We start from the raw sequence: 13,324 nt of genomic DNA on the forward strand, positions 1-13,324 counted from the left end.
CTACCACACTCTACCTTCAGGCTGACTCATGTATCTAGAATGTGGAGTTCATAGCACAGAGTACTCGGTTGTTAAAACAATTCCTACTTATGTTTCGAAGACCTTTCTCTGCTCCGGTCCCTGGAGCTACGACGATGACTCCTGCTACGGGAACGACTCCTGTGACGCCTCTGCCTGTCTCGGTCTCTTGACCTGGACCTAGTACGCCTTCTCTCACGAGAAGCTGATCTTGAACGCCTTCTTCTCCGATCCCTGGACCGTGATCTAAAGAAATATGAATGAAAAATGTAAGCATTTTCTAATTCAACTTTAGGAATGAAAAGAGCGATCCAAATGAAGAGACTCCATCTTGAAAGAACCTTCTAATATAATTAATGTACAATTTTTTTTTTTTGCATTCAGACACTACATAGGTAAAAAAAAAAAAGAAGTTATGTACTCACCATAACATTCCAGCTGAGTAGTTATACTTCATTTTTCTGCAACCTGTGAGTATTCAGATCCATATCGGATCAGAGCCTGCAACTTTACAAGCATCTGCTCCAAGCCCCCCCCCCCTATCCATAACACACCACCATCTACTGCCTTCCCTCAGATCGAGTTTGCTGCAAAACAAACTAATCAGCAATCAAAGTAGAAGAAACCATACATGATCATAACATGACAAGGTTCGGGGAAAGGAGGGTGGGATGGTTGCAGAAAAATGAAGTACAACTACTCAGATGGAACGTTACGGTGAGCACATAACTTCTTTATTTGAAGTAGTTAACTTCATTTTATCTTCAACCTGTGGGACAGAGTCCCCAGCTCCTCAAGCCCCTGGGAGGCCCTCATGGAAGGATATTCTTGAGCACTGCAGAACCGAAGGATGCTCTCCCTCTAGAGATTAAATCCAACTTATGAGAAATGAAGATATGCGACTTGGCCCAAGTTGTTGCCGCACAAATGACATCCAATGACACCCTAGACCAGAAAGCAGCAGACGTCGCCATAGCTCTGGTAGCACAAGCTTTAATCGGATGAGGAGGAGACAAACCTTTGTAGTTGTAAATCTGCAAAATAAATAGCATAATCCATCTAGCTAATGAAACTTTGGAGATGGCCTTACCCAAAAAGGGCTTAGAAAAGGAAAACTGGTCAGACTTACAGAAAGGCTATGTTCTGTGTAAATAAAAACAAAGTTGTCTATGAACATCTAGTAAATGCAGTTTATATTCACCTTTGTTCTGAAAATTTGGGAAGAAAACAGGCAGGTTAATTGTTTGATGTTTGACTGATTCAAAAGCCACTTTTTGGTAAGAAAGAAGGGTTTGTGCGGAGAGAAACCCTATCCTTATGGAAGATCAAATAAGGCGGCACAGCAGACAAGGCCTGAAGCTCAGAAACCCTCCTAGCCGAAGTAATAGCCACTAGGAAAGCTGCCTTCCAGGACAGAAACTTTAAATCCACTGAAGCTGTAGGTTCAAAGCGGGGAGCAACTAAGGCCTGAAGAACCAAAGTAAGATCTCAAGGAGGGGACAGGGTTCTTAACTGGAGAGCGCAAAAGAAAATCTAGAAGAGGGAGGCCAGGGCATTCATGTTCTTGCCGACATGAAAATTTGAAATAGCTGCCAGTTGCACTTTGACAGTGGAAGACTGGCCCTTGTTGAAAAATTCTAGCTAAAAAAATCCAGTACCATGGATACATGGGCCATAAAAGGATCCAGCTTTCTCAGAGATGCCCAAAAAGAAAATAGTTTCCATTTACTGAGGTAAATCTTCCTGGTGGAAGACTTGAGAGCCGGCACTAGAATACTTTTTACTAAAGACGAAAGACCAGGAGTCCTGGCAATTAAGGGAACTGGAGCAACCAAGCTGTCCAGGTTGGGCGGACTGATGCCCGAAGTATGAGAAATGAGATCTGGGCAGGGATCTAGAATCCAAGGAGGAGCTAGAACATGACAAGGAGGAGGAGAACCAAACCTGACTAGGCCAGAACGGGGCAATGAGGATCACCTTGCACCCCAGTCAGCAAGCCTTCTGAAGAAACTTCGGAATGAGAGGTAATGGGGGATAAGCGTACAGAAGCCCAAGCATGGGCTAGAGCATCTCTGGGGGGAGTCCCCTGGTGAGGGAATCGGAGCAAAAAACTCGCTGCCCTTCGTGTTGAAAGGAGATGCGAAGAGATCGCAACAAGCCTGTTCCCACGCAAGGAAGATCTCCTCCACTTCCAACTGCTTCAGAGACCACTCGTATGGCATCAGAATAGCCAGACTCAATTTGTCTGCTAAAATGTTGGGAGCGTCCCGGTATGTGCGTTGCAATCAGAAACCGACCAGTGGAGATCGTTCACTCCCAAACGCTCATGGCCTCATGACACAGAGGGTAAAGATCTGGTTCCTCTGGCTGTTGATGTACCAGACAACAGACATGTTTGTCTGAGTGAACTGCAATAGTTCCCAGAGGGAGAACAGTATGGAAGGCCTGCAACGCTAATAGCACTGCTCTTATCTCCAGTACACTGATGTGCAATCTGGTCTCGATCTGGGACCAAGTGCCTTGGACCGTTTCCCCAGATAATCCCACCCCCCCCCCCAAGTTGGGAGGCGTCCATGGTTACCGTGGCTTGGGCTGTGGATGGAACAAAGGGGTGTCCAGCTACAATCTCCAGAAACTGGACCCACCAGAGAAGTGACGCCTGCAGGCTTTGCTGATATGAATTGGGTACACCACGGGGAGATCCAGCCAAGACCACTGTACGGGCTAGAGTTCATTGTAGAACACACGTGAAGACGCATGCAGGGGAGGACGGAAATTGCGGCAGACACAGAGCCCAAGACTCTGAGAACATCCGCCGCCTTCGGCAACCTGGGGCCAAGAATCAGCGATACAGGAGTCCTTAGACTCTGGACCCTGTCTGGAGTTAGGAAGACTTTCAATTGAAGGGTGTCCAGCTGTGCCCCGATAAAATAAAAGATCTGTACAGGATTCAGGAGTTACTTTGGAATACTGACCATAATCCCTAACAAGGCTGCAAGATGTAGGAAGAAGTCTCTGGCTTGGTAAAGAAGACGCTTGGTGGAAGCAGCGAGGAGCCAATCATCTACGCAAGGGAATACCTGAATCCCCTGAAGCCTGAGGTGAGCTGCTACTACTGCCATTACCTTGAACACTCTGGGGGACTGTGGCGAGACCAAAGGGTAGGACTCGGAACTGGAAATGACTGGCTCCCAGACAGAAGTTTCTGTGCATCTTGATATGGTAAGTAAGCATCCTGGAGATCTATCGAACACATCCAGTCACATTCTCAAAGATAAGGCAGAATGGAGTGCAGGTTGACCATCCGGAATTTTTGTTTGGCGACTGCCAGGTTTTAAGGCTGACAGATCCAAAATGGGTCTGAGGTCCCCAGTCTTTTTTTGGCATTAAAAAGAACCTGGAGTAAATGCCTGACAGACTGATTGGGGTGGGTACCGGTTCGATGGCTCGTTTTTGAAGCAACTTGGAAACCTCTAGCGCTGCCATCTCCTTTTGAGCGGGTGGGACATCTGGGAGGCACTTTGGATTGGCGGGGCAACAAATGGGATGGGGTGGCGAAAGTCAGGGTACCTTTTTCTGGCTAGGCTTGTACAAGCCCTAGGGCCAATAGCCTAGTACTTGCCTATGAACCTATAGTGTAACCTCCGGATATTATTTGAAGAACCCATCGATCTTGCAGTCATGGACTCCCATGCCATCAGGTGCAATGATAAACTTCCCCTGAATGCCTCCAGAGCAAGACAGTCAGGCAACCCCCTCAGGACTGCTGCTCGGGCCTGTCCGAGAAGGGCTCCCTAGAAACACAAAAAGTGGTCCCTGTGCCGAAACCGATAAGCAAGTAAATGGAAGAAAGGCACAGTGAAACCAGTAATAGTATTTGAAATCTTTACTCACACGAACCACAGAAGGTAAACTCCACACAAAATAACGCCGAAACAAGCATCCTTTACATTTTCGTCAGTGAACTTCATCAGAATGAAGTAACCATACCAAATCCATCCTATATATACATGTATTGTTAAATTTTATCCTATTGGTTCTTCCAAATACAATTGAAGGAATAATGTAAACAGCATAAAATGTGAGAGAAAAAGCATGTTTTTGTGAAATTTCACATTACTAGGTAATACATTTAAAACATACAAATTAATTATATAATAAATATGTATAAATATATAAAAGATGTGTAACAAAGTTGATACAGATTTAAAAGTGACTGAATACTGTGATGAGTTAAAATTTATACAATAGCACCATCTTGTGGTGGTAATTCATAAAGTTGATACAATTAGTTTTTACAATAGGGATAAGGAACACTGTTTTAAATCCATACACCTGTTATGATAAATATATTGCTGTTAAAGTATTTACATTTTTTTTTTAAATTATGTTATATTTTGCAGATCTTAATTTCAAAACAGGTTTTCAAGAAATAATTTCATTTAAACCAGAGGGGGCTATTGGCATCTAATATTAGTTGCAAATATAGGTTCATAGGTTGATACTAGGCTATCTGCCCTAGGGCATTTACAAGCCTAGCCAGTGTGTGTTTGCCTTTCGCCACCCTTTTAGATTAGTTGACTGTGCCTTTGTATAGTAGGTCACAGAAGAACAGTCCTTTTAAGTTTAGTTTACTGTGCCTCTGTCTAGTAGGGACACAGAAGAGATCCCAGGGGTAAACCTACGATCTCCCGATTTCTCTTGAGGGTCAATGAGGGGCTCTGCCTAACATGGATTGGGATTTTGTTCCAGAGTGAGGGAAGCCTCTGGGATATGAATCTGTCTCTCCAGCATGTCCTATTTATTTCGGTGCTGAGGTTTAGGTCCCTGGAGCGTGTAGCTCTAAGGGATTTGGATTTCCTGAGGTAGAGCATGTCCATTAATTCAGGGTTGGACATGGCTTTATACGTCAGGCACAGATCGCCTCTGAGTAGGCGGTAAGCAACTGAGTAGAGCTGGAGTTTCTTTAGCCTGAGTAGGGCATCTGTTTGAGTCCCTTGATCCTCTTGGTGAGGTACTTTTGGGGTCTTTCCAGTTGTTGCAGGTGTCGGGTAAGGTACATCCCAAATGGGGCATTGTATTCAATTATGGGCCTGATAAGTGATGAGAAGAGGGACACAATGACCTCTCTTGATCTAGATATGAACCCTTTTGTGATAAGGTGGGCTACATAGAAGGCCTTTCTGACCACTTTGGCAACGTGATTGTCGAAGGAGAGATTGCTATCTACTTGGGTCCCCAAATCCCTAATTACTTCTTCCGTACTTAATGGATTACCACCTATGTGGTAATTTGTGGGCACTTTGTTTTTTTCAAAGGGGAGGACTATGCACTTTTTGGCATTTAGTTTTAGGCCATGGCTCTGGCACCACTTATCTGTCTCTGAGACCCCTTTGGAGGATGCTTGTGTCAGTCGGCGAGTCGATTATAGCACCCAGTTTGCAGTCATCTGTGAACTTGGTCAGCCACAGTCTTCCTGTGTTAGCCTGTACCTCAGAGAAATATATACCGAACAAGAGAGGTCCCAGGACTGAGCCTTGTGGGACACCACTTGTAACTGGTTGAGTCAGACATAGCACCTGCAATGTGGGCTCTATCCCTGAGCCAGTTTGCAATCCATCTTGTGACAGAGGTTGATATTTAAGCTGATGAGCTTATTTATGATGCCCGAGTGGGGTATTGTGTCGAAGGCTTTTGCGAGGTCCAGGTAGGCTGTGTGGACTACCTTCCCTTCATCTATGGCCTTTGTTTTAAAGAAGTCGACCAGGTTCAAGAGGCAAGATCTGCCCTTAACAAAGGCGAACTGGGTAGGATCCAGTGTTTGGAGGTTCCCAATGTCTTTGTTTATGAGTTCCATGATGATACGCTCCATAGCTTTGCAGACCAGGCCAGTCAGGCTTATAGGGCGATAGTTCCCAGGGTCCGTTGTGGCACCGCCTTTGTGGAGTGGGACCACCGTTGCTGTATGCCACTCCTTGGGTACATATCCTGAGATTGAACAGTGATTTTATGTGAGGGTTCAGTTCTTCTTTGAGCTTGTGTAGGACGTAGCCTGGGACACTGTCCAGTCCCATTGATGCTGTGTTTTTTACTTTGGAGAGAGCAGCTCTCACCTGTGCATCTGTGATGTCAGGGAGGCTACACTCTGTTGGGATAGACAATTGCTCTTTGGGGGGGGGGGGGTGTTGCACTGAACCTGTCTGCCAGGATGTTGGCAATGTCTGTGGGTTCAGTGAATTTTTTGTCATTTTGCACCAACTCCGAGCATATCTGGGAGTTGCTGCCCAGGTTCCTGACATAACTAAAGAATGCCTTGTGATTACCTTTAGCGTCTTGTGCAATTTTTCTTTCGAAGCTGGCCTTAGATGACTTTATGAGGGATTGTAGTTTTTTGCTAGTACTGATCAGAGATGACTTCACTTTTTGGGATTTTATTCTATCATGGAGTAGCTTCCTCCTTCTGTTGTATAGCTTATTTATGGCTAGGGTCCACCAGACAGATCTTCTGCCTTTGGCGGAGTGAGTCTTGGTTTTATTTGGGATAGCACAATCCATGCATTCGTGTAGGTGTACATAGAATGCGTTTGGAAAGGATTCTGTGGTTTGGGCCGTATTTTCCACTGGCCCGAGGGCTTTGAAGGATTCCACCTCGGTTTTGAGAAGTGTGAAGTCTGCTTTTGAGAAATTCTTCACCGTGATTTCATTTGCTGGGGGTGGGGACGGGATATTGATGTCCAGTGAGATTAGATTATGGTCAGACCTTACCAAACAGGGGTATACATCCGGTATCTAACAGATTCCCCAGGTTGGTGATGATCAAGTCCAATACGTTTTCCCCTCTTGTGGGAGTGGTGACCAGTTGTTCCACAGCATTTGGATTTATAAATTCTAGGAACCGTTGGGCGAGGGTGTTGGGGCTTGAGTAGTGCTCCCAGTCTATGTTTGGGTAGTTGAAGTCATCCAATATAATGGTGTTTGGAGAGACCTTCATATTCTCCAGTGATCTCAGGAAAGCAGAGTGGGGTTCCAGAGTTTGGGAGGGTGGTCTGTAGCAGGCTACAAACTGAAAGGCAGTTTTACCCACTGTTAGTTGCACATGGGTGGTCTCCGATGCTTCGTGCAGTGCCACTAACCTGGAGGTGTGGGTATCTGATGAATATGGATACTCCCCCCTCCTTTTGTGGTTCGGTCCGAGTTTTGGGGCCAAAACGCATGGTATGTGGTATAACCTGGTAGTGCTGGGGTGCTCTTGGGAGCCTTGAACCAGGTTTCTGTTACTGCACAGATATCGATATTCTCCATACTGAGGAGGGCCTCGAGTGCGTGCATCTTGAGGTTTAGACTTCTGGCGTTGAGCAGCATTACCCTTAGTTTCTTTTTCCTTGTGTTGTTTATGGAGGTGGGTTTGTCTTTTCAGCCTTCCCTGAAAAAGGCAATATGGGGGTGGCAAGAGCCTTAGCCAGTATTCGAAAGCCCAGGGGGTGACAGGTGCAAGCCGTCCCTAGCGAAGCAACGTGGCTTGTCGAGCATGTCATCCCAGGCTGACAGACACTGGATCCCCTTTGAATGACACCAATACTTTAACCAATTGTTAAAATTGATCATTTTGTCTTTGTACTGTGGCATAATTCTTGGTGAAGGTAAGATGCTACTCAAGGTCAGGGTCATACCGGCCTGGGCTACATGATCAGAGAAGCTCCTCTACGTCTCTCTTCATTTAGTCCAGGGAGGTACGTCTCAGGTCATTCACACCAGCATGGGCAATGACAGAGTCATATTTGTACTTGCTTTGGAGTGACCTGAGTGCATGTGTTATGTGGCAGATCCTGGCACCCAACAGGCAGCTTACAGTGAACTTCTCCTTGTTCAGCCTGGTGAGTGGGACGTCAGTGTGTCTGACAATAGAGTCACCTATTACAAGTGCATTAGGTGTGTTTAGCCTTAAGGGCTGTGACTGTGTGGCACACTGACTTTGTGAACTATGTGATACGTGGGTATTGCTTTGGGGTACCGGCTGCTTGGATGTCTGCTTTGGAGGTCTCTGCTGCTTGGGCAGATTTTTATTTAGAGCCTACGAGAATGTTTTTGTGTGTTTGGTTTGCTGCTGCGATAGGTCTATGTGAGACTGGCTTTGTGGTGTGTGTGGTTACCTTCTCCTCCTGACTGACTGCGCCAGTCCTGGGTTGAGAGAGCTCAGCCTCCAGTTTGGCTATATAGTTGCATCTCTCACATATATTTGAGCTTGGGAGGAGGAGAGGGTGGTCTATGTACATAAGGCAGTTGTAACATTGCCTCAAGATTCCCAGATTCACCAGCTGGACTGGAGAGTATACCAGAAACTGACCTTTGGACATGTCAGGATAGTATAAAGAACTACTTTTAGACTGATTAGAAGGGACTTATAGGGAGTCAAGTACTTAAAAAAAAAAAAAAAAAAAAAAAGGATAAGAGGGTGTAGTGCTTAAGTTTATTGGTGATTTACTATACGATTACTTATCAGAGCAAGTGCAAGGCTTGAAATGAGGATAGAGTGCTTCCTTTGAGATTTAGATCAGATCTAAGGGAAAAAGTGAAGAGTAGACTTTACAGAGCCGGTAATAGTTTAAACCTGTTTAGGCGGCGCTGAGCGCAAGATTGTGCAAACCTGCGCTAAAGCGGGTTTTTAAGCAGGGGACTTGAAAGAGCTAGGAATTAGCCCAAAACGGCCAATAAACAACTTGTTTCTGGGCTGAGACCACTCCTTCAGGGACAGATAGGCTGCTCAAAGCTCCCCACTCCCACTGGTGAACAGAGAAGCTTCCTCCTATCCAAGTACGGAAATGGGCAACACAGGAACCTTGTACTAAAGTCCGGATTCCAGCAAACCTGAAATCAGGATTATTCTAGTTAGAAAACGTGGGAAAGAAGGATTTTTTTTTTTTTCTTTTTTAAGGACAGATAGGAAACACAGTAAAATGCTTAACACAGGCTAGCGCACTTGAGTGAGCAGCCTCTACAATTAAATTAAACAAATGATTTTCAAGTTCAGGTAGCAAAAACAAGCTTTTCTAAGTAACAGCAGTTTCAGACTTGCTTTTCAGTGAGAACAAGCAATCGCAAGAGTAAAGGCAGTAGAAAAATACTTATATCAAGTAGCAGTTACTCTTTTTCATCTCTCTGCTGCTAGCACCACTCTGCAGGACCACAAGGAGCTTTTGCTGAGTAGGAACAAACACAAAAACCACGCCAAGCAGGTTTTTAAGCAGGGGACTTGAAAGAGCTAGGAATTGGCCTAAAACAGCCATTTTATGAGTGGAGTTTACGTTCTGTGGTTCGTTTGATTAAAGATTTGAAACACTATTGCTGGATTCGCTGTGCCTTTCTTACATTTACTTGTTCAAGGGCTCCCTAGACCCAAAGTTCCTCAGACTCCCTCTGAGCCGGCGTCTGTCATGTCCCCCTCAGCCTCTAGGGGACGAGTTGAGTGGAAAGTCTTGGGAAAACTAATTACCGGAACCACATCTTTTGCCCCCTCTGATTCTGGGAAAAGGATCTTTGAGGGCTAGAAAAGCGGATTCCGACAGCACACAAGGTCTTCACATCTTTCTCACTCTGGGCAAGGGTGTCATGGACTGTCTTCCCAAAGAGATAACCATCGAAGGGAGCATTCGTAAAAGACACCTTGAAGGGGTCTGCAAACTGACAGTCTGAGCCAAGCGTGTCACCTCATAGCAACACCAGTCTCCAGCCGCCCCAGCTGCTCCTTCCCTAGCATGTGAAAGGAAGCACATGGACATGTTTGACACTGATTTCAGAGTAGACATCTTCGCGGAGAAGAGACGCTTGTCCTCCTGTGACAGACTCTGGGGACAACTCAGCCAACTCCGTGACTAGGTCTCGCTGCAGCTGTATGACGTGTGCCAAGTAGCTCAGCGCTCGGATGGAAAAAGTCACTTAAGAATATACTCTCTTCCCAAATCGATTCACCATCCTGGATTCCTTATTCGGAGGGTGGACCGAGGAACTCCCGAGCCAGTTCCCTCTTGGTGGTTGCTGCAACCACCATAGCGTCCACAGGGGATCCTTTATACCATGAATGTCTGTCAGAGGGTGGAGAGAGAATTTTGTCTGGGTGCTTGGGTATCGGCTCTATGGTGTTAGGGTCCTTCCATGCCCGCATGGTGATAAGATCCACTAAAGGATCCGCCGGCAGGGGACACCAAGGAAGTAGATGGGCCCATGCCAAAAGCTTCCAGGAACACTGATTCATCCGTAGAAGTTTTTGGAGCTGACCAACCTCCCCTCTGGCGAAGGATCTCCATGATGTCTTCAAAGGAGACATCCTTGGGAGGTGGCCTGGGGGAACCTTCATCTAAATCAGCGTCTTCGGTAAGAGACTCAGGGGAGTCCAAGTTCCTCTTTTTGCACGTGTGCTTACGATGTCCCTCCTCAGTGGGACTCTCTGAAGAGTGCTCGTGAGCCACGGGGGGGGGGGGGGTTCCTCCACTGGAACCACCTGGGGCTCCTCTAGCATGGGCTGTCCCTGAGACAAGATGAAGGGAGTCGCAACCAAATCTGAGGGAGTAGGCTGTGATACCTCTTTAGAGCCCAACAAGGAGGAATCTCTCCCCGGGTCCATCATGAGGATCGGAGGCTACAGTAACCGGAGCTCTGAATGAACAGCTTGGATCAGACAAGGTTGGAGCCGAAGACACATCCATCCCCTCGGGTCTGACTACCTGTCCTCGGCCTAGAGAGCTGCTCGGATCCGAGCTAGTCGGATCAGAGGAACTCAAGGTAATCGCCAGAGTCGAGGTTGGTGGAACCATTGGCGCCATATCCCCAGCTCAAAATACCCCGAAACCAAAGGCCAGATAGAGGAAGGAGAAATCGCATGGAAAAAAGGCATGGCGGTCCCCCTTCCAGTGGGAGAGGGGGCCTGGCAAGACTCCCATCTGGATTTGGGTCTGAATGAATATCATCCTGTCCATGTCCACTTCAGAAAGACTCCGAGTCGAGCTCGAGGAAGCGACCAACTCTGGGATCTGGCTGGTCACGGGGAGGATCTAGAAAGGCGGCCTCGGCTCAGTTGGATCCGGGGAAAACTGGGGGAGTGGAGCCAAGGAGAACCAGGTTTTGAAACCTTAGAAGGCGGGCTAGGGAAGGGACTCCCGATCAGGAGACCTCTTACGAGGCTTATCCCCTTTCTTCTTGTCTCTCCCTCTCTCGGCATCCTTGTGTCTGTTCTTTTTGTCCTCCTCTCCCTTTGGCAACATCCCCTTCATCAGGTCTAGCGGGAGGGGTAGTCCCAGCCTCGGGGGGGGGGGGGGGTTGGGAGGGAGTTGCAGTAGAAAAAGCCAAGGCCGTGACAGCAGAGTCCAAAGTTGATGCTGGAAGCAGGCCTTTCGCCACGAGTTTGGCCAGTCTCCAAGGGCCCTAGGATTGAACCCTGCACAAGTGCTGCATTGGACGGACCAATGTGCAACGCCCAAGCAAACAACACACAGTGTGGCCATCCATTGGTGAAAGCTTATAGCCATATTCTGTGTATTTTTTTAAAGGTGGGTTTAGGTTGTTCAGACATCCCAACAAAGTGAAAAACAAACCACACCCAGTCACCCAAACAAACTAACCTGACCACGCACACACTAAGGAAGGGAAGGGCCTACACAAAACTACCTCACTATATATATATATATATATATATATATATATATATATTAAAAAATCACTAGAACAACCTTAAAAGCACTTGCGCTTGGAGCAGATGCTTGTAAAGTTGCTGGCTTGGATCAAACACGGATCCGAATACTCACAGGTTGAAGATAAAATGAAGTTAAATACTTCAGATCACAAATTAACCCTGCAATCCACTTTCAAAGCTAGCCGTTAAGCTTAAACTGGCCTCAAAAATAAATTTGCCGACTACCACATTTTGAATGATCAACTGTAAAAAGCATTCATGTCCAATAATCTAAATACTGAAAACTGCAAAGCACAAAAAAGTCTGCAGGCTTAATATGACAGTGTGGCTATTTCTGTTTGTAAAGAATAGTTGCGTAAAGTCTTACCAGAACCACGGATGTCCTCTTTCAATTTGCAGTATTCATACTGTGGGATTTCCAGCCCCCAGATGACCCTGTCGGCTCCTATACAATAGCTTAATCCTGGCTGCCGTAGGTGGGTGGGATGCCATACATAGGGCCATAAGCCATGGAGTATAAATGTGACGTCGGAACGCACAAACCTCAAAACCTGAAGCCCAGAGAAGACACCAAGGTCAAGGAGAAGCAAAAGCATATGTCTCTGCATGGCTGTAGAGAGTGGCCTGTAGTGACGGGATACACTAGAGAAGACAGAGGATATCGGGGGATGGAGGGTGGGAAGGAATACTGCAACATGGAAGAGAAGGACATAGTACAGTTGTGTACACTTAACATAAATGTAGATGTTAGAGTGTATTCACTGTTGCAGTCATTACATTTGGGTTATCTGCTTGCAGGTAAGCCCTCAGTCGGCCTGATTAAAGTCTTAGGTCCTGCGTCAGTTGCTGTCCCTTATTCCATGACGTCAGGTCGTCCGGGATATAAAACATGCAGCCAACGCCATTACATCAGTTTTTCTTGCCCCAGATGTCAGGGGCCCCCTAATGGGAAGCAATTAAATATAAAAGTACAATGATATACCTCGAACAAAAAAGCAAATACACCAAAAAGCTTTTAAGCATAGTAAAGGAAAGGAGAGGTATAACCAAAAGTTAGGGGGCTGGAGGGAGGGTAACTAGGACTGCAACAACGAATACACTCGAACATCGATATTTATGGCAAGTGTACACAACTGTACTATGTTCTTCATGTTTCACTGTTGCAGTCATTACATTTGGGTAGATTCCCAAAGCTATGGTTGGGAGGAGGAATTTAAATAGCATTAGGTTCATAGGTTCATACTAGGCTATCTTGCCCTAGGGCATTTATAAGCCTAGCCAGAGTGTGTTTGGATTTCGCCACCCATTTTAAATTAATTTTGCTATGCCTTTTTTTGAGGTTAGTATACTGTGCCTCTGTCTAACAGTGACACAGAAGTGATAGCCGGGGTAAACCTACGATCTCCCATCCACTCATCAAGATTCCTCTTGAAGAGAGTCAATGTGGGACTCTGCCTAACCTGGACTGGGATTTTATTCCAGAGTGAAGGGAGCCTCTGGGTTATGAATCTGTCCCTCCAGCATGTCCTATTTATTTCAGTGCTGAGGTTCAAGTCTCGAGCGTAGCTCGATGGGATTTGGATTTTCTGAGGTGCAGCATGTCCATTAATTCCGGGTTGGACA

The 13,324-nt window shown here is 46.2% G+C and overlaps 1 protein-coding gene across 1 annotated transcript in view; it reads right to left on the reverse strand.

The window, feature by feature from the left end:
- The window catches only part of LOC122803149 (putative RNA-binding protein Luc7-like 1), a 1,029,881-nt gene that overhangs the window by 120,095 nt on the left and 896,462 nt on the right, over window positions 1-13,324 (reverse strand). The window contains exon 6 of the mRNA XM_044072769.1: window positions 88-264. Coding sequence (XP_043928704.1) covers window positions 88-264 — 177 coding nt within the window. The remainder of the gene's footprint in view (window positions 1-87; window positions 265-13,324) is intronic.

Source organism: Protopterus annectens, chromosome 5.part1, assembly GCF_019279795.1.
Source record: "Protopterus annectens isolate FY-2018-M chromosome 5.part1, PAN1.0, whole genome shotgun sequence".
Classification (NCBI taxonomy): domain Eukaryota; kingdom Metazoa; phylum Chordata; order Ceratodontiformes; family Protopteridae; genus Protopterus; species Protopterus annectens.